Source organism: Molothrus aeneus, chromosome 1, assembly GCF_037042795.1.
Source record: "Molothrus aeneus isolate 106 chromosome 1, BPBGC_Maene_1.0, whole genome shotgun sequence".
Lineage (NCBI taxonomy): Eukaryota > Metazoa > Chordata > Aves > Passeriformes > Icteridae > Molothrus > Molothrus aeneus.
Window position 1 is genome coordinate 148,388,698 of NC_089646.1, and position 21,321 is coordinate 148,410,018.

At 41.5% G+C, this 21,321-nt stretch overlaps 1 protein-coding gene across 1 annotated transcript in view; it reads right to left on the bottom strand.

The window, feature by feature from the left end:
• The window catches only part of COL22A1 (collagen type XXII alpha 1 chain), a 207,546-nt gene that overhangs the window by 113,574 nt on the left and 72,651 nt on the right, over nt 1-21,321 (bottom strand). Inside the window, exons 10-14 of the mRNA XM_066566730.1 lie at nt 20,937-20,990; nt 20,138-20,173; nt 5,050-5,103; nt 3,441-3,494; nt 2,124-2,177 (exon numbers count right to left, since the gene is read on the bottom strand). Of these exons, the coding sequence (XP_066422827.1) occupies nt 2,124-2,177; nt 3,441-3,494; nt 5,050-5,103; nt 20,138-20,173; nt 20,937-20,990 (252 nt within the window). The remainder of the gene's footprint in view (nt 1-2,123; nt 2,178-3,440; nt 3,495-5,049; nt 5,104-20,137; nt 20,174-20,936; nt 20,991-21,321) is intronic.

The following is a 21,321-nucleotide window of genomic DNA, read 5'->3' on the forward strand; positions in this document are numbered from 1 at the left end:
GGGCTGAATTTCCTGGGGCACAGGTATCATTGCTGAACACACACTGGGCTTGTCTGGCTCAATGCTAATGAAGATGGATTGAGACAGGAAGGATCACAACCCAACCAACCAGACAAACTGCAACATTGCTCTCCACGGAGCCTGGGGTAGAGCCCAGAGCCGCTATATTGATGCCAAAAATAAGTGATCTGCCAAAAAACCTCTAAATAATCATTACACCAGTAATTGGAGATGTGACCTCTCTAATTGCCAACTCCACCCATCCTTATACACCTTGTTCTACATTGATGAGGTGCTCAGGCTTTACACTGAGGAGTAATGTGGATTCCTGTTTTAGATTTTAAAGCCCTGTCAGCAACTCAGGGTTATTTCTTAAAATAGCTCAGGCCAGAATCCAGCTCAAGGACACTGCTCACAGCCAATGCTTCATTGAGGTAAATGAAAGTCACTGTGAAAACACACAATAATTTTATATTTAGGCACTGTGAGAGGCTGGGGTTGGCCAAGCTCATGTCTTCCCTGGGAGCACCTGGCACTGTCCAGTCAGATGTCTTTAGGTCCAGCCCCACCAGCACCTGTCCTGCCCAGCCCATAGATCTGAACTCCTTCTATTCTGCATTGCCTCATTAATTGGCAGAACTGCATGTTCCTGAAGAACCTGGTGGGAAATATGGAGCAGGATCAAGTCCACTTTGAGGAAAATGTAAGTACCTCAGTTTAGCTTGGTTTGTAAAAGCTTTGCAAAGCAAATGTGAGGAAATTCATACCACATAGAGCATCATATAGCCTGCTGTTCTGTAACTCCACTACATGAGACATGGAGGACAGAGAGAAAATATGTATTTATTTACTTGATAGGAGAGATGCAGATAAAAAGCATTTGTGAGTGATAAATTCAGTTCATTTCATCCAAGATCCAAATCCTATTAAGTGCAAAATATTCAGTGTGCTGCCATTCGGCTCAGCCCAGCCCTGCTTTGCACGTGTCATTTATCCCCTGCTGAAGCCAATGTGGTTTCCACAGAGAACCCTGGGATGGCTGCCAAGTATTTCTGCTAATCTACAAACTCCTCATGAGTTCTGATACTCTCCTGATGGGACTTTGCAAAATCTATGCAAAATTACCTTTTGGTGACAGGGCTCTGCATAGCTGAGGAACACAGAGGACCTGTGTATGACCTGCTTCATCAAGTCCTCTCAGACAGAGCCAAGGGACAGTCAAGGCTACACCTAGAAAGGTGCTGAGGTACCAAACTCCTGTTTGAGGGTAATGGCATCAGTGAACTCAGTGTGAGATTTAAGTGACTAGAAATGGCTCTTTCAGAAAGATGAGATATTCAAAGGTCTTGGCTTCTACAGGAACAGAACTGAGTGAAGTTAATTTAGGCAGTCAAATAGTTGTCCTTGCAGCACCTTTTACAAGATGAACTGAACTTGCTGTGCATGGTACCCCCAAAAACACACTTGTCACCATCTACTTTTTGTGTTATAACAGCAAGGCTGAAACCACTTGAGGGTATTTATCCCCTCAATAACCAGGGAACAAGGCAAGGAGAGCTGAGACTTTGAAAGAAGGTTAGAGAATTGCTGCATCAAAATTTGCATTTCTGATGCCCAGCTAAGTCCCACCAGATCTGCATTCAGAAGCACCTTGTTTGAAGCAAACCCAGTGATATAAGCACTGGCTTAAGTTCTGTATCACTCAGGCACTGCTCACTGGTGCAAAACAGAAGCTCCCAAACTAGGCAGAAACATTAAGGATTGGATCTCTACATGTTCTATTTTTCAAGTCATAGAGTAAGAGTAATAATTCTCATCAGCATCTTAGTGAGAGTTGGAAAAGCTATAGAAGATACGACACAAGGTTTATGTGCCCCAAAACATGTTTTGTTCACCTTCTCCAGCTACACTGTTGATTGAAAAAAAGTTATTTCTTCTTCTTACACTCTTTGCATAATTGCTGATACCTTAGCAGGTCCCTTATGAAAATGGGCATTTTGAGTTTCTAAATTCACTAGTAAGAATATCAAATGTCATCAAAAATGAGTAATTCAAGCCATCTAAACATAAAAAATCAGTTAAAGAAATATGCCTGTCCATGCAAAGAAGAAAGGAAAGCTTACCTTTGGACCTGGTGGCCCAGGCAGTCCAAAGGCCCCTGGATGTCCTCGTTCACCCTGCAAGTAACAGAAATATCACTGGTAAACACAAATCTTTTATATAGAAAGGCTAAGATAGCTCAAAATAGTCAGTGCATACAGTTAGAAATATTGACAGTCCTGAGTGCCATTATACAGAGAGCTGAAAGTTTACAATGTGTTTTCCTCAGAAAAATGAAAGCAGAAATAAAATGAAAACTGAAGCAGCTCTTTATCTACTCTCAAAACACAATCAAGTAGTAAAAAATGAATTCCCTAAGTTGTGAGCAGCTTGCACTGATTAAAGTGTGCAAAGATGGATTCCTTGGAGTCAGCAAAATGCATTTGTTCTTGATTTGTCACCTTGCAGTGTATAAACAAATCTTATAAGGAATTCTGTAAGTACAACACTGTTCAATTCCATGCCATGTGTGATGTGATGAAGTTGCATCAGTTCTGGAAGCAATATTGAAAAATTGTCACAGTTTTTCCAAAGTAGGGCAATCGTAGAACAAAGAAAAAACAGGATGTAAGGAAAAGTGTTTTTTTGCTGTGTGTGTCTCCTTTTGTGTATACCTGCCTTCCAGAGAATCCTTTCCCAAGCTCCTTCAATTGCCACCAAGTGACTGCCATAAAGTGAATGACATGGTGAAGGTTCAACATTAGGTTGAAGACATTTCTAAGGGATGGTGATCAAGCAAGGGAAAAGATGTAAGGCTCTAAAACACACTTCTATGAGATACTGGAAAACATATTTATGGTTTTGTGTTTCAGCTGTGGTCCTCTCACAGGCAGTATGTGGTACACTGCAATCTTCCTAGAACTAACCTTGCCCTCCTCCTCTTCTCTTAGTATTTATCAGTGCACAGAAGGACTCGAGGTATTTTCTTCTGTGACCAAGACTCCAGTTTCTCCTGCTGTGGAAAGCAGCATGGTCCCTTGCACCTTTGCTGACTCTGCTAGCCAAGGACTCCTTGCCAGCCATAAAAGAAGTGGCCAGGCTCTGCAGCTGCAGCTCTTTACCAGCAGGTCCCAAACCACAGGCTGCTCCCTCTCCCTCCTTAATGAATGACAACAGAGCTGCCCTGGAGCTTCCAGCCATGGTTTATCCATAGGACACCTGCCTTGGCTGCAGACATGTGAGGGAGAGTTTTGGGACTATTAACCTCCTGCCATTTATTTCTGCTGCTCCTAAAATGACCACACAAATCCCCCAGACGGGTTCCACTCCATGCAGGCTGATGCCCACTGCCTGCCTCACACTGAAAAGCAGGATTACATGGGAGGAACAAAAAGGCTTACAGCTTCTCCTTTTGCTCCATCCCTCCCAGGGGGGCCAGGTGAGCCCAGGGAACCCTGTAACAACAACAGAGTTATCATCAGCACAGCATTAACACCACTGCAAGTGCAGTGACACGAGCAGCACATCTAGAGAAGAATAAGAAATGAGGAGAAACATTTCAACACAAACATTCATTATTTACAGTTCCTGGAGGAGCTGCTGCTGACATTAACACACTAGGCATGATTGATGAGCTGCTAATGAGGAACTAGGCACTCTAGTCCACTTAACTCATTTAAGAATAAATTAATATAAAAGCTCTGGAGCTAATTAGACACATAACAACTGAGTCATCTTAATATTATCATATCATCTTATCTTAGCTTCTTTCTTCACCATTCCATTGTCTCAAAAATTGCATTATTATTTTTTTTCCTCCTTGATTATACAGCATTCATCCCGAAGTTCAGAAGCCTCTAGGCAAAGCTATAATATACATAAGTAGTAAGCCTAAAAGCAAATGGAAAAGAAGACTTGATATACTCAAGCAGTCTTCAGGAATGACCCTGGCCACTGGGAAGTGAGTCCCAGAGCTGTGAATATGCAGAGGTGTAGAAAACAAAGAAACAGAAAGCCAAACACCACTTAAATTCAAGATTTTACCATTTAAAAATCTTCCTATGCACCAGGATGAATGGAACTAAATATGCTGAGATTGGCAGCTCCCCAGCTAAAAGGAACAGCAGCAAATGTGGAGAAAAAGCAAGTTTTCTGCCTGCAGCTGGCAATTTAAAGAACAAATGGAGAGTGGAACAAACAACAGACAAGTTCAACACACAGTGAGGAACTGGCTTAGTGTTTTCACTTCTCGCACTGCAGCAGTTTTGTCTTAGGTGTGTTATAAAAAAAAAAGCTCAAGTGAGAAACAGACATGGGCGCTGCAGGCTGTGATTGTACAGGGCTGGTTTGTTGTATGTTACTTGGAGAGGCATTTTGCCTGATCTGGAACATTTGCTGTTTTATAAGAGGTGGAAAAAGTTTAATTTCCTAAAATTCCTCCTGCAAATGAGAATTTGATTAAGGGATTTCCAACAAATGTGTCCAAAGTCAATACTAGTCAACAGAATTATTTCAGTACTGGATTTAATTTTTGTTTTTTTTAAAATGATGACACAGTAAGCGGCTAAAGGCCACCACAGTCCAGAAGTTATTTATGTTCAGTGCAAGTAAAGTCATAGTAATCTTTGGCCTTCTGTGTCTCATATTGAAGAGACTCTAGTGTTCCTGTGTGTATTAGCACTGAGCTCCTGTTCTATTACATTTAAGTATTTTGGAGTTTTACAAAGTTTAGTCAAAGCTCATGCCTTTGAGCTCTCCACACATTTGTCAAATGTGGCTGAGCATCATCATAAAACTTTAAAACTTAAAAATGTTTGGCTGCACTTTGATGAAAAACAGTACAACATTACAATATCCTGTTCTGAGCACCTTCCTTACACAAAATGAGACACAATATAATACAGAAGTAAAACAAAAGACTTAGAGTAGGGTCAGTTTTCATTAGACTTCCACAGCAGCTTATAAACTCTTAAACTTTTCAAAGTTTAATTAATAAAGACTTTGACTTACTTTTTCTCCTTTGTCCCCTTTCAGTCCAGGGAAGCCAGGAAAGCCTTCTTCACCCTACAACAGCAATGGAAGAAATACCCAATATCAAATGCCATATCATTCTGTGCTATATCTGTGTACTTTAGACAGTGCAGTTGTCATCTCTTGAGAACTGAGTCCAGCTTCTCACCCTCACTGTAACAATGCTCAGTCACCTGTCACTTGCCCATATTCAGGGTTCACTTTCAGTTTTCTATTCCAGTGCATTCCTTCCCTTCCTTTTTGTAATTACCATCCAGAAGCAAAAGTTTTCTAAGAAAAAGATTAGAGATCTACCCTTGTTAAAAAAAAAAGGATTCCAAGCATTTCTTCCTCGAGAAACCCTCCTGTTGCCATATTCCAAGGCATAAGAACTTGAAGTTTGGCATGGCCAACTTACTACAATGCCAAGTTCCCAATGCCATGGATTTTTTTTTAAATTGAAATAAATGGCAGGGAAATTGACATGAAAAATTTTGGAAAAATTCAAATGTAGGATTTTTTTTCCTTCTATCTACTCTCATTAGGACAAAAGACTGGGAGCTTTTTCCCCATCTGCTTTTGTAAAAACTCACTAGCACAGAAAAATCTTTTTGCAAGAGCATTAAATTGGCTAAGAAGTTGATGCATATATTTATTTCCAAGTTGTCTGCATACACATAAGGGCTACCTAAATATGTAGATAAATTCAAGCCAAATTCTACCACTAGCAATCTTATTTCTGACTTTTTTTCCATAAGTCTAGTCTAGCAGACTTAGATGGATGTACTCCTAGGGCAAGGTTCCCTATTTTGACAGTAGATAGTGTTAAAATCCAGCCTTATTTACATATAGGTGTATTTGGCACTTAAAGGTAAACAAAAGATAGTATCTGAAAAGTATCTGTCCTGTATATGTAAATTAAAGTCTTCATAATCACATTTCTTGCTAACTGAGCCTTCACAAAGCACTCCAGAATTTGCAATGCAGCTGGTGGTAAAAATCAGCTCTGCTCTATTGGAATGGCTCTCTAATGAGATAGAAAACCCATCAAATAGAAAACATGATTTTTGAGGAAATAATTTGCTCTGAAAGGTCAATATAACTTGAAGGAACTGTTGTTGCATGGCAAAGTGTGTCACACAGGTAGGAGAACAATTTGTGTCTTTCCTATGCAAAGTAAAAGGAGTTTGCATAAGGTCCACTTAATTAGCTTCTTCTCTTGCCTTTTTTTTTTCCTGCCATGAAATAGCAAATGCTTGGCAAAGCTGAACAAATTAATCCTAGGAGCAGTCAATAAGTTTGAAGCATGGTGTTCACAGAAATATTAATGCAGGACAGGGGAGTATCCACCAGTTTTTCCTGTTTTTCTCCAAGGAGAAAATTGCACAGAACCCGGACCCTAGAGACAGGTTTAATGTCCCCTGGGGAAGCACCACTGGAAATGCTGCAGAGTGAGAAGAGCTCCTGCTTCTGTCCCTTCTGCTGACCTCCAGTAGAATCATTAAAGGTGGAAAAAACCTCCCAGGTCGAGTCCAGCCATTTACCCAGCATGGCCAAGTCCACCACCAAACCACATCTGCATGTTTTTTCAACACTTCCAGGGACAGTGGTTCCTTAACTTCCCTGGGAAACCTGTTCCATTTGCTTGACCATTAAAAATTGCAAGCATTGTGTAAATATGGAAAAGAAAGAGCAGCGGCAGGGAGCACAGAGTAGTGGAAAAACTGCCAGGCAGACACTCTGCAAATGCTTTGGGATGAAACACATTGGGACAACAGGTAGGCTCTGGCAGTTGGCATTGAGCCCTGGGGAACAAAAGTCCATCACATTCTTTGCACAAAAGCCAAACCTGGTTGTGCCACTGAGAGGGGTTAAAACAGTCCTGTGTTCCCAGACTGGCTGCGCTCCCAGTTTCAACACAATGGGAATCAGGTGGTGACATGTAAACCACACGTAGCTGTTTATGCCATGCAATCCTATTGTCACCCATCTATTTTATGAATATCTGAAATTCAAAGGCCGTCCTTTTCTGGAGAAGCACCAGAACCACAATAGGAAGGTAATAAGGACTTGGGAATGAGAAGCACCCGGAAAAGAAGAGGCTACTGATAAAGAGAGGAACTGACTACAGCTTCTAAGGCATCTTCCCTTAGGTTTAGCCTGTATTTTCTGGAGTAGTTTTACACTTTAGATGGGGTGGCCTTCTGCTTTTCTGGTCAATAGTTTTGTGAAGAAAAACTTGAATGTGCAGGTAGTGGTGCCTGTGAGGTATTTTGCAGTAACAAGTATGGCATTTGCAGTAACAAACAAGCTTGGCTTGTTCTTAAAATTGAAATACTTATGAGAATGAGTTCTTAAAAAATGAAATACTGCAAGCTCTGAGGATACAGCACTAGAAAAGTCACTCTAAAAACTCCACCCTTCATTCCTCAAAGAACTGATAACAATTCTGCAAGATAGAAAATTAAGAAGGCTTTCTGAGCCATACTGAAAACAAAAAGTTTAACCAGAATTCAGTAAAAAGGATAGAATTTTGAATTTCTTTGTATTTGCTTTTGAATGGAAGCATTCAGAGCCTCACAATGGATACAAAGCAAGGGGTAGCCACTGCTTCTGTTCTTCCAGAGACTCTCAGAACAGGGCTTACATGGGCACATGGTTTGTCCAGACTCAATGGACTGAAAGAAATGCTACATGATGAGGAACTTCAAAGCACAGGCAACTCTCAGCTGCTGCAGACAGAGTATTGGGTGATGAAGAATAAAAATACTCCTCTCAGCTTCAGCAAAAAAAAAAATAAAAAAAAATAGGTGATCTGGGTAAGGACAGACATGCTCTGGTTCCATTGAGAGGTTCCTTTGTTAGTTTGAGTATATTAGCAGAATTATTCCATTTCTATATTTGAGGAAGGATGTCTGCCTGGTACACCACCATCCTGTGGATTTAGCAGACCATGCCAGCTCCAGGTTAGTGATCCCTTCACACTTACCATATGCACATGTACCTTGTTGTGGGTCATGCAAAAATTCACCTCACTTGGGTTACAGTGAGCCCCACTAGCCCACAGTTTATGGAATACCACATGTTTATGGTCAGTGACCAAATTATATCCACATTTGCCATGGTGTAACCCCAGCCAGCAGCCAAGCCCCACACAGCTGCTCACTCACTCCCCCACCAGAGGGATCAGGGAGAGAATCAGAAGGGTAAAAGCTGGAAAACTCTTGGGTGGAGATAAAGACAATTTAATAGGGGAAAGCGAAAGCCAAGCACACAACCAAATCAAAACAAGGGGAAATTTCCCTGCTTCCCATGGGCAGGCAGGAGTTCTGCCATCTCCAGGAGAGCAGGGCCCCATCACAGCTGATGGTTACTTGGGAAGACAGACACCATCACTGCAAATGTCCCCCCTTTCTCCTTCCTCCCCTCATTTTGTATGCTGAGCTTGATGTCACATGGTCTGGAATATCCCTCTGGTCAGTTTGGGTCACCTCTTCTGGCTGTGTCTCTTCCCAACATCCCAAATTTCCTCCCCAGCATGGCCATACAAAAAGCAGAAAAGGCCTTGGCTCTGTGTGGGCCCTACTCAGCAATAACAAAAACATCTCTGTATTATCAACACAAATCCAAAACAGAGCCCCATACCAGCCACCATGAAGAAAATTAACTCTACCACAGTCAAAAAGCTGTAAAAGATCCCATGTAGATCCTGCTATGTCTGAGTAGAGATAATGATGAAATTACAGAAAAATAACCTTAATTGCTAGATGATTTATTTCATCAGAGTGGGAAAAACTAGTGCAGAGTTTGCCATATCCAACCTCATATTTTTTTTCTGAAGAGACCTAAAACAGAGAAGGAAGGAATCTGCAGGTATAAGGAGAAATGTAGGGATAGAACAATTTAGTATTACCTGATCCTAGAGAGACATAAAGCACATAAAGGAAAAATTCCTCAGTGATGTTTTTAAGCAATCCACTCAAATTTAAATGGTTTTCTTTCCTCCATTTGCAGCTCCTCAAGCAACTGCCAAGTTTACAAATATTTCTTCTAACTGGAGAACAGCTGTGGCCTATAATCACATATTTTATTTGCAACTCTAGGTTGCGGCCTATGTTAATGAAAATAGAGCAAGCTAAACAAAAAAATAAAATGGGGAAAAGTTAGTCCAAAACACATGATTAGATTCTCATTTGCAGTCAAATTCAAATAAATCACTGGTCTCTTCCTTCAGCACACAGACCAGACAACAGAAGACAGATCATTCTAAGGTCAATTCCATACATTCTATTTATCTTCCAAACTGGTCTACATCTTACTTTTACATTTAAAAAGTGTCACTTTTCTAATGCTGGTATGAAATTAAAATTTCTAACCCTGTCACAAAATGTCAATGGAAGACCTGCAAAACATCTGCCAAGCAGAACCCCACACATGACACACTCAGCATGTTGGCAGCTGCACAAACTGGGGGGTCTAGAGCCAAAGTAGGAGAAAAAATATCAAGATTTGAAGATAAACAAAACAACTGGGCAAGATGAAATGGAAACAGAAGTAAAATTGAACTGTGGAATGGTGGCACTTCACCATTAACACCCCCCCTCTCTCCTTTGTTAATTAACTTCACAGCATCCCTGTGAAATGAGAAGGGGGTTACAGCAACTGCAATATTGCTGTCACCTCATGAGGGTGATCAGTCAGAGGTGCAACACTGGAGAGGACAGACAAAGGTCCAAGAGTCTGGGACAAAGACAGAAACTCACTCGATTCCCTGTGACCCAGGTTAGTGCCTTAACCATAAATCTGTTATTTCTCCTGGCTCTTTGGCCTGCATCTACCTTGGCAGCTTGATGTTCATGAAGAATAAATGAGGAGATGATGGGTAGCTGTCCTACTGCTGATCCATGATTACACACTGAATTGTGAGCAGTGTTTGATGAGTCACATGAAGTGGGAGGATAGAAAAGATGTTGAGGGAGGTCTTCAGGTTCAAATGTCTTAGAACACTTCCAAGAGACCTCACAGTCTGGAAGAATGCAATATCTTTCTTTCCAGGGTTTCTCCATTCAAGGGAATCAACCAAGGACATAATAAATATTTTATTGAAATGTACTGTAAATTTAGAGGTGGAGTGGTTTTGAGGGTTTTTTCTTAGAGAGGCAGGGCAAAGACCAGGGCTTCATTAAAAGCCAGGGATGATCTTCAGATCAACTGAGAGGCAGAGCTGCAGTGGATATATGTCACCTAGCTCAATTTTCAAAAGCTGCTGACCAGACAAGCAGCACAAATTGACTGCCATTCTCCAGTCCCCAGGTGCAGGATTGTATTTGCTGAATAACCCTAAAGCCCTGTTAATATCTTGGCAAATTTGGCACCAAAGCTGGCCTGATCTTCTGCTTCCACATAAAATAAGACATTCATCTCAACTTGGACTTTGCTGAAGTAAAGAAGAAGGAAGAAATTAAAGAAATCTTCTCTTCTGGGTCTTCATATTATATTCTGATTTAATAAACAGAATGGTAATGTGGACATGATACACAGGGGTCAGAGGAAGTCATAGGTTCTGCAGGACTATCAGGAAATCCAGCCCAGTGCAAACAACTGTCTAAATGATAACTATTTGTGGGTTTTATATTTCAAATGCATGAAGTATTTTATTTAATCCATTACATAGAATTCAATTGTCCCCAAAAGGTACTTTCCCAGGAGATATTTATTTTCAAAAGCTCTCTAACCCCTTGAATCATTAATGTCATGACCCCCCCCCACCCCTGAGACCAGAAGGGTTCTTCTGACCCTCCATTTTATGACCATGGTTCTTCTGGAGAGAGCAGATGCCCCATTTTTCAGAGATTCCAACAGATATCTTTCTCTCAAGAAACCTAATGCTCCAGATTTTCATAAAAATAGACAAAGCAACAGCTGGGTTGTAGCTAATTTGACACATGGTCACCTATAAGCTTGGAACTGCAGGAGAAAAGATTCATCACAGCTCATTCATGTGGCACACGAGTCATTGTGTCAGTGTAGAGTTCAGAATAACACAGAAACATCCTAAAGACTTCAAAGTTGCCACTGGTGCCTGGAATCCTGTCCATCAGCTTCATATTATCTGCTTCCCTACCATGACACTGCTTCACTCCCTAAACAGGTGATTGCTGAGAGACTGGGGTGGTCAGACACCCCTGACAGCTCCTGAACTTCTGCTTCATCTCCAACCCAGGCTGAGCCAAGTGGTGAATATCACTAAGGAAAGCATCTCTGCAGCAGAGAGCACAGGGATGTACAAGAGGGAGCTCTTCTGTTTGAAATACTCCCATTCAACAATTGCTGAAATGTTCAAATTAAGAGACAGTCAAGATTTGGCAGAGCTATTTATGATTGAACATAATGAATAGGAGGTAAAATATAATTGGAAACAATCAGTACTATAATCCCACTGCACAGAGGAATAACCTGACAAATATACTGGGCTACAATGAGTTGGGTTTGCAGATGTAGGACTAATAGATCCCAAAAGTTCCTTTTTTCTTGTTTGCATGGTTGGGGCAAGAGGGTCTTCAATTAAAGACACATTTCCTAGAAACTTTAAAATATGAAAAACATAACTCTGCTCCAGAAACTTCTTTGCCTTGAAGCACAAGTTGATGCTCCTTACCAGCACCTGACATTACTCAAGACCAGACAAACAGCTTGCCAAGTACCAGAGGGAAGTGTTCACTGAAACAGAAAAATATTCCAGTCATGTATCATGGCATTGATAAATTAAAGTCCTTTCATCTATAAAAAGTAGACAGAAAATGGTTCTGGTCTTGTGGAGGATTTGACACATACTGGTTTATACTTTTTCTTGCAAGAATAATCTATAAAATCCATTTGCTCTGCTTCTGGGAAGTTTCTGATGCTTCGGATCTCCACGTATCCCTTAACAATTTCAGTATCTCCAAGAAGAGCTCATTAGGGCAGAGGAGTAATGTGTCAGAGCACTCCAAACTCTGGTGTTGATCTGCTCTTATCCATCTTCTGCTACTGATATTCCACATTCACCCCTTAGTCTATCTTCTGGTGCCTCCCTGAAATATGTACAAAGCTTTTCCTCAGGATTAACTGCATCATCTAGTCCATGATTCCTCTCCTCCTTGAAGAGTCCCTTCCTTTAAATCTCTCCCTGCTGAGTAAATTTGCCAAATCACTGATCATTCTTCTCACTGCTCTTTAGGAGCAACATCTCTCCACACCTCTCTTTAAATGTCACACCCAAACTGAAGAGAACCTTTGCCTGAAGTCTTATCACCACCTACTTATAACTTGCAGTGATGCACTGCTGTTCACTGCCAAACACACCTGAGGCTGCTCAGTCAAGTCTTTGCCAAAGCTATAAATCTCTTTGATCCAGTCAGACACAGGGTTTGGAACTAGATGATCTTTAAAGTCTCTTCCAACCCAAACTATTTTTTTTTTTTCATTTTATGCTATTTCTTTATGAAGTGGTGCTGCTCCCTAGGTCTTTTTCATCTCAGAGGTTATGACAAAGGTCATGATCCTTCTTCCCATTTTACTTGGACACTGAGGTACAGGAAGGGGAAAAGCTCTGGTCAAGATCTTTTTTGGAGCCAGTGACAAGGACAAAAAAAAACCCAGTCTGCAGAGACTCAAACCTACTCCCAACACCAAATGTATCAGATATCTTTGAAATAACAACCACTAAGGGTCCACACACTGCTTCAGCAGGAAAGCAAACTCTTGTCATGAAAAATCCTCCCATTCTCCTCATCTGGCACTTAGCACTATGAGTACATTTATTACTCAGCAGAATCTGAGACCCAAAACACCATCTTCATGTCAATGCCAGACAGAGAAGGGCTTGTGGGCTTTGGGAGACACAAAATCTCAAGGTAGTGCTTAAGAAAAAGGGTGAGAGACCCAGAACAGGAAATTAAAGGTGTCCAGAGTTGCACTTGGGCAAGTGAGGAACAGCATAAAATCCAGTGCTGCCCTGTCTCAGCTGCCCTTACCTGCCCCTTCAGGGAACCCAGGACCAAGGCACCTGCACCTTCTCAGCCATCACAAAACCAGAGACAGCCCAGCAAGAGCTTTGGTCAGTGGAAAGGGGAAAACCCATCTGCTTAACTAGAGAGATTAACCAGCAGGGAGAAGGGCAGGGAATGCTTAGGGTACCTTTGATAGACCAGTGATAACACCTTGCTTTGTGTGATTCAGCTCTCTGTGATTCATTGGGCTTAGAGCTGCACTTCAGAGGGTGTGCTCCAGACTGCTGAGAAAGCTGTTTTATTTCCCACCTAACAGGCAGATAATCCATACCTATCCACTACAATATCACTCTCAGGAGCATCCTCCACTCCAACAAGATTTATCAATTACAGAATCAAGACAATCTGGTTTTTCCCCACCCCCCCCATCCCAGTTTATTTTCAGAAGAAACATGGAGCTGGCAAATCTCTCTCACATGCTTCCTCTCCTCACTGCCAGTGGATCTTGGCAGAGAAATCCCCCAAAGAAACAAGTGTTGGAGACTTTGCAAACTTCTGGCTGCCAGTAGATGTCATTGCATACCAGCAATGTACCTGCCAGCCAGGGGGTAATGCTGAAAGGGAATGCATGTTTTCTAAGTTTATGTAAGGGGAAAAAAAAAAAGGGAGCAAAGTTACTAGCACTCTTACACTGCTGAGAATTAAGCTGTCACAATCACAATAAGTATGAGAGCTGACTTTGAGTTGTTTATTGCAATCTGCAGCTGTTATTCTGGGTCACAGAAACCCACAGAATTTATCTAAAACCCTCTAATTATGGTTAAAAAGAACTCCATCAAACCATGGTTATTTAGCTCTGCAGAATGTGCTTTAACTACAGTTAAGGGGACACAAAAATACTCAGCATGCAAACCAAAATTGGCCATATACACAATAGGATTCAGAACATACTGAGGAAGGCAGATAGTAACTTTAGTAGAACTCATCTTTTAATATGAGGATTCTGAGAAGAAATCACAGATATGAAAAACTCCATTGAACTGCATGACAGCCTTAGGAAGCAGATGAGGTATTATTATACAGATGTTTAAGTGCTGGACAGAGAGGTTAAGTGCTCTTAACCAGCACTCAGTAGCTAAGAATAGTTCCTGAGCCAAAGAACTGTTTCAGCACCAAAAAGAAAAAAAACAAACCAAAAAAAGCCCCAAAACATATATGTAAAAAATCCCTGCAGATTGTGCTTTCACTTTGCCTTACCAGGTCAGTTTTACTTGTGCTTTCACTTTGCCTTATCAGGTCAGTTTTATTCTGCAATAAAATAAGAAGACCTGAGCACTAAGAACATGAGAACTCAGCCCTGAGGAGGCAACATTTCCATAGCTGCTGTCTCCAGGGAACATCAGTGACAGAGCACTGGGGTTTTGTTTTGTCTTCAAATTTCAACTCAATATTATCTCTAAACTTGAAGACGTTTTCCCATTTTGTTACTGTCAAGAAGTGCTCACTGAAGGAGCCAGCATGGATGCTGATGTACCAAGGTTCCTGTAGCCTGCTTCTGCCTTGGCCTCTCTGGGGAAACCCTTCAGCTCTCCAGAAATGGGTAAACTGGGTGGCATTCGTGAGTTTGGGGACTTGGTGACACTACCTGAACACCACAGCAGCCCAGGCAAGGTCTGTAACCTCACTGGAGCATCTTCCCTGCACTGGGCTCACCGTTTCAGCAATGAAAAGGACATACATTTCTCTTGAAGTGCTAATCAGCTTTATTTGGAAGTTGCAGGAATAAGGACTATTTCTTGGTTCATGTAGGCTTAGGTCCCACATCATTTAACAGCTCAGACAACACATCCTGCTATTAGAAGTTCAAGCTAGTTGCTTCCCCTCCTTTGTACTGAAGCTGTTTTCAAGCTTTCACCTCTGGCCCTTGGATCTAAATTATCATTGCCAGCCTGAGCCTTACCTGCCAGAGTGAGCTTCACCTGCCAGTAAATCACACACACCATCCTGCTGGTCCTGAAATGCATCCCTTAAAAATACACAGATGAAAGCTCTCATTCTCCATTGAACCAGCCTGCAGCACTTTTTGCAGGCAGAATTGCACTCATTTTCTTGTGTCCCAGGTTGCTGGATGCTGGCCAGCCCTGATCTAAAGGCACAGTGCTCGTGCTAATTTGGTAAGTCCTGCTGACAGCACAGCACAGGGGTAAAAAAGCAACAGGGCTTTCAGGTCAGGCCTTTGGTATATTCAGCTGCCTCTGAGCAGACAGAGCACAGGGCTGTGTGTGGAGACACTGTATCTAACAGAGCAGATTTCCACAGCTTTTCCAGAAGCCCTAAAAATGGCAATAACTCCAATTTGGAAGAGAAGGGAAGGGGAAGCAAAGCCTCTGTTAGAAGGATTTAGTGGACAAGATATACAGACCTGGAGGGAAAGAGGCTCTTCAGCTTAATTTTGGGGGAACAAAAAGTAGCTGCTCTGCTCAAGGTCATTAGAGCCAAGCTCCAAGTCTGGATGTGCCACAGTCTAGCCCAGAGCCTGAACTATCTGCCTGCTTTTCTTTTCTATGCTTGGCCTTGCAGTCACTGCATCTCTAATAAGCCAAGCCACTTCAGAGATTTTATTCTCCTTAGAAATACTATAATAGTCCTTCTGCGTTTTTATCAGAGTCATTAGCATGAAAAAAAAATTGCTAGGAGAATATAGACTTCATCTACTAAAGTTGTTTCTCATAGTCATTGCTGCCTGTGTGATTATTAGCATGAAGGAAAGCAGATAAAGCATAAAAGGAAAGCCTGGATACTCTTAGAAACTCATTAGTGAGGGAAGTCCCAGTGCAAAACATAATGAAACCTTCATCCACCACCTCTGCAAAAGATGGGTGCTCATGCTTAGGGTTTTTTCCCCTGATTAATTGGTTTCCTGTGGAAAAATCATGGTAGTGATCACTTGATCTACTTGTTCCATGACACCTTTTTCATGCTTTCTACTCTTCTTCAACAGGTGTGAATAGTGTTGGTCTAAGCCCTGAACAAACTATGGAAATTTCTGTCCCCTTCTGGGCAACAAAGGTGTTAGGAATATTCAAGAGTTATACAAAAGTCTAAGAATAGCTATCAGCAGTCAGGACAAAGGTGCAGTGAGCTCCTGCCCATCTGCCTCAGTTCTCCTCAGGAGAGACTTCTCAAACCTTCTGTCCTGTCACCAATTACATTTTGCAGAGCTCCACTGACATCCTGAAGCAGAGAATGTCTTTGTACTCACTAGAGGTTTACAGATCTCTCTCTCTAATTAACTCATATGCACTGTTTCAAACAACATTTTAACCTCCAGAACAGTCTGCAAAGAGGTGTTTCAATACCTGCTGGATGAAAAGCAACTTCATTTTGTTCATTTTAAACTTGCTATCAGGTAGCTTGGTTTGCCTTCCCTTCAGTTTTACAACAGAAGAAAGGGTGAAAAATAATTTCCCACTAATATCTCCATACCACTCAAAGTTTGACAGATTTTTGTCTTATTCCCCCTAAAGTCATCACATTTCTAAGCACCTTCCTGCCTGCAGAACCTTTTCACTGCTCTTGGCCTTTGGGATGCTGGAAGGGTGTCTCAATGCCACTGCATAATGCTCAGTCCTTTGCAAGACAAAGGCAGAGGTTTCTGAGAGCCTCCCCGTTACATTTTGCATGGAGGCATTAGAAGGGCTGGCTCATGATGTGGATGGCTGTGCCCCAGGAATGCAGACCTCATGCTCTACAGAACCTCCCTTGTCAGACATGAATTCTCTGACTTTGATCAAGTTACTGAAACCCCCTTTTGCGTGAATGGTCGTCAGAAATGCTCTCCAGCTGCTGCTGCTGCCCTCACTCCTCTCCTGCCCCTGCTCCTCTTGAATCAATAGGGATTTGAGATGTGAGTTATAACCCGTCCAGAATCAGCCCATCTGGTTTAGCAGATAGCCACTTGAATAACCTCCAGAATAAAGCTAAAGCATTCCCTTTCATGGTGATGAGTTTACAGAATTGGATATTTACCCACATATAATCATCAGTTCAACAACAGAAGCATTTGCAAAAGTGAATTAACACACAGTAAAGGGACACAGATTTATGAGCAGAAATATGACAGACTACATCTCATGTGAAAGGGATTAAGAACTCCAAGGGCTGAAAGATACCAGTCAATAATGGAAATTTAAGATCCAATACAGAGCAGAAATAGGTGAATCCCACCTCTCCAGGAAATCCACTTGAGAGTGGTTTATGAGGGCACCTGTAGATGCATTATGGTATTTTCTTTTTTTTAATATCTGTGCACAATAACTTGGCTGCATATGCATGTTTCTGTATCCAAAAAAAAAAAAAAAAACCAAAAACCAAACATCCTCCATCATTCTGAGCTACTTAGGCCTGGCAGAACATGCCAGGCTGCTGCTTGAACCATGAGTTTCCTGGGTATAAAAGTTACACAAGTCCTCATGTCAACATGAATTAGGTTTTCAGCCACAGCTGCTATTATCTCGGGGTTTGCCACTAATGATGTGCTTGACATGTTATATATGCTAATACAAGCATCCTTTTGGCTTTAACTTGGTGATATAACCAAGGTGATGACCTGGAGAAGGAAGGCCAGTACCTCTCCTGTCCTTCTGAAAAAGCACAGTATTTTCCCTCTGACAAATGCCTCAGACCTCACATAAATGCCATACAAACAGCACTTGGCAACAGCATGGTCTGACAGGTGTTTGGCACTGGCACAGCTGGAGAGCAAGACTGTAATAAGGGGGTGATTTTAATCTTGTCATCTTGGTCTTTGCAAAGGTGAGACCACTTTGTTCCACCAACATTTAGGATGTGAGCCTCGTCCTTTTAAAGGATCCCACAGTACATGCATGGCAACAACCACACAGACTGCAGCTGTTAGCAAAGTCCAGCATCTCTGATCCAGCTTTCCAGCACTGGCTCATAGCCACATAAATCAAGGAAACAAACCTGTCACAGCCAAAGTGAGAAAGAAACAAGAATTCCTGTTCGTGCAGCCATTGTGGAGCATCAGGCAAACAAAGGAAACACCTGAATCCTCTCCTTCCAGGTGTTCTCCTCTCTGGGAAGGTTTTCATTTCATAGGTTATTCTACTTTGATGGTAACTGGCATTGCAGGCACTTGCAGCCCTGCTCCCTGTAGTTCTGGCTATTTCTTGGGCACTGGAACAGACTGTGCAGGGACGTGGTCAAGGCACCAAGCCTGTCAGAGCTCAAGAAGCATCTGGATTGTGCTCTTGTTACACAGTTTAGTTTAAGTAGTCCTGGATGGAGCAGGGAGTTGAATTAGATGATCCATATGGATTCCTTCCAACCTGAGATAGTCTATGATTTTATGATTCTATATCCTGAGGCTCTCTTTTTAATCGAGCCAGCAACATACAGCTGATAAATCTTTGCCCTGCGTCAGGAACAGCACTGACACTGAGCCACTGGGTGCACATGGGCCACAAACACCCTGGGTCCCATAAACCCTCCCTTAACAGACGAGAACAAGCTGCCTCAGCTGGCAGAGGTACCAAATAAACACAACAAGCTGACCATAAACTCAGCATCCTCCAAGCCTACACATTTCTTTGGGCACTTAATGCTGTTTGGCTACTCCAGCTGAAGAAACTCTGCACCTACTGTGACATTTCTCTACTTTTCCCCCTCCAGACCTGCAAACCTATTTGTCTATGCATGAAAATAATACAGATGGAATTATATTTTCTGACATTTTTCTGCAGAGTTTCAAAACATAAGAAAACAAGAACTTGTTTCAACTACAGCACAACTAATACCATAAACATGTGTTTCCCACCACACTGCTGGCTCTCACCACCTGACAAACACGAGCTGGTTTCCAAAGGCTGAATCCTGAGTCTCAAAGGCTAAATAGTGTCTGTCAGTGGGAGGACTGCAGGAAAATGAATGCAGAGATGTGGTTTTTATGGCCCCCAGGTTTCTAGCCTGGCTCAATAAAATTTCCTGCCATGAGCAACTGGCATTTCGATTGTAATTTCACATGATGAATTACCACTATATACAATCAATATATCATAACCATAGAAAGAGCAAATGAGAAGCTGCAATGGGCATAAATGCCATGTTCTCTCTAGTGCAGCATTCTCTCTTTCCAATCACAATCCAATATTTGGAATTCTCTGAGCAATTGAGTAGCCACAGATTCCCTGAAAAACATCTCAACAGATTCTTAATCTCACTTTCAATATGAACCTTGATTTCTTTCTTAATATGTTCATCTCCTATCCTGTCAATCTTTTTCCATTGTTCCTTGCAACTTGAAATTTCATTTTGATCATAAGGAAAACACCCTCAACCAGGTGTGACACAGAGCTACAGACAGAAAGAGCTAATTCTCTTCTGAAGTCTAGGCATCCAGACTTTTTTCTTTTTGATGCAGAATAGAAAGTTTGTACCCAAAATTGCATTGAAATCACCATCATTTTAAAATGCAAATCAATCCAGTCCTGCTACATGTTTCCCACTGTTGATCACCAATGAAAGAGTTTATCAAGATAGATAACACAGAAATTTTCAGTGGTTATTCCGTATCCTCAGTTTTAACCTCCAAGTCTTATTACTCTGTCCTGCCTAATATTTGAAGTAAAAAAATATTCAGCTTTTTCATTCAGTTTATTAATGAAAAGATCCAATTGGAAGAAAGACTATGACAGACTTCTCATAAGCCACATTTAATCCTGCTGAAAAATTCAATAAACTCAAAATTATGCTTTGTTTCTGTTTTTCATCCTTCCAGCCAATTTCTTTTGTGCATTATCCTCCACGAACTCACTGCTGCTTATTCAAAGGGAAGATTATGATTTCAATTTGATCAGATTTTCCATGCTCAATGCACAAAGAAACTCAAAGAACACAAAGGGGAGAAAGCCATGAACACTCAAAAGCTTGTCTGCAGAAGGAGGCATAAAGGTTCCCTACAAAGATCCAACTGTGTCACATCTTTTGTATCCTATGCACTCCAAAAGCAACCTCTGAACTACAGCAGGCAACAGCAAGCAACTCATTTGTTGGACCAGTGAAGGATTAGATCTTACCTTTTCTCCTTTCTCTCCTATGCCATAGGCTTTGCCCTAGAAATGAAGAAAAAAAAAAAGAGAGGAAAATGTAAATTTGAGAACAAGGGTATCAAACAACACTACAGATACATATTTCATAGTTTCCTTGTTATGCATCCAAGATCTATCGCTCTTTATATATAGACATACAAGTCACTTCAAAACTACTATAGGGAAAGCAATTTTCTTTAGGCATAATAATTCAGTGACAAATTAAACTAAAAACTTATCCCAAATTCTCCTACTGCAGCCAGAAAAACATCTTATTTTTTATTCATGGAAGAGCATGATGTTACATTTCCAAAAGCAAAGTTGCCAACAACACTTACTGGAATGAATTTTGCATGGGGTTAAAGATTTTTTTGCCTAAAATCTCAGCCTGGCATTTGCATTAATTACAGCTGTGGGAGGCTGTATCTTGGTCATCTGAATGTAAAAAGTCAAGAGAGATTTGCATCTTCTTTGTGTTCAGTTGTCTCATATTGTCCCCCAGCAGACGTGCAGCTGTGGTAAGTGCATCCAAGCTACATATTTAATTAGAAGGTCAATATTAAGTCAGTTATCAGCTGTACCCAGGGATGAAACTTCCATCTGCCCCTCTCCAAGAGAGGCCAGTGAGTGCCAGAGAGATCAGGTTCCTCCTGGGATTCAGGTCCAGCAGAGGGAACAGCTTTGACCAGGGCACTCAACATTGTGAGCACCTTCTCACCATGAAGGAGAAAACAGCTACTCACATTTTCACCTCCTTTAGCAAGATCATTGGGCAATTCTTACTTACTGACTCTCCTTTTTCTCCTCGGAGTCCAGGAAGCCCTGGGATGCCTCTTTCTCCCTTGAAACAGAAATTGTGTTAATATCACATAGTTAATTCATTCCTTTCTTAGAAATAGAAGGAAAGTGATGCAACAAGGGTTTGACTGAAATAATGGACACTTTTGGTTTCACCAGTCTCTACAGCCAAGATTTCAGCTCCTGCCCTAAAGACTGGGTGTACCTAATTGCCTGTCTTGAAAACATTCTAGTTTTCAGATTGATTTTCTCTTTTATTTTTCGTATGAAAATACTGGTAGAAGCCTTTGGAGTGCACTGGCAGGGCAGAGAGTTTTCTCCTGGGAAGTACTTCAAATGCCCTTATTTTTTATTAAGAGAGGAAATATTTGCAA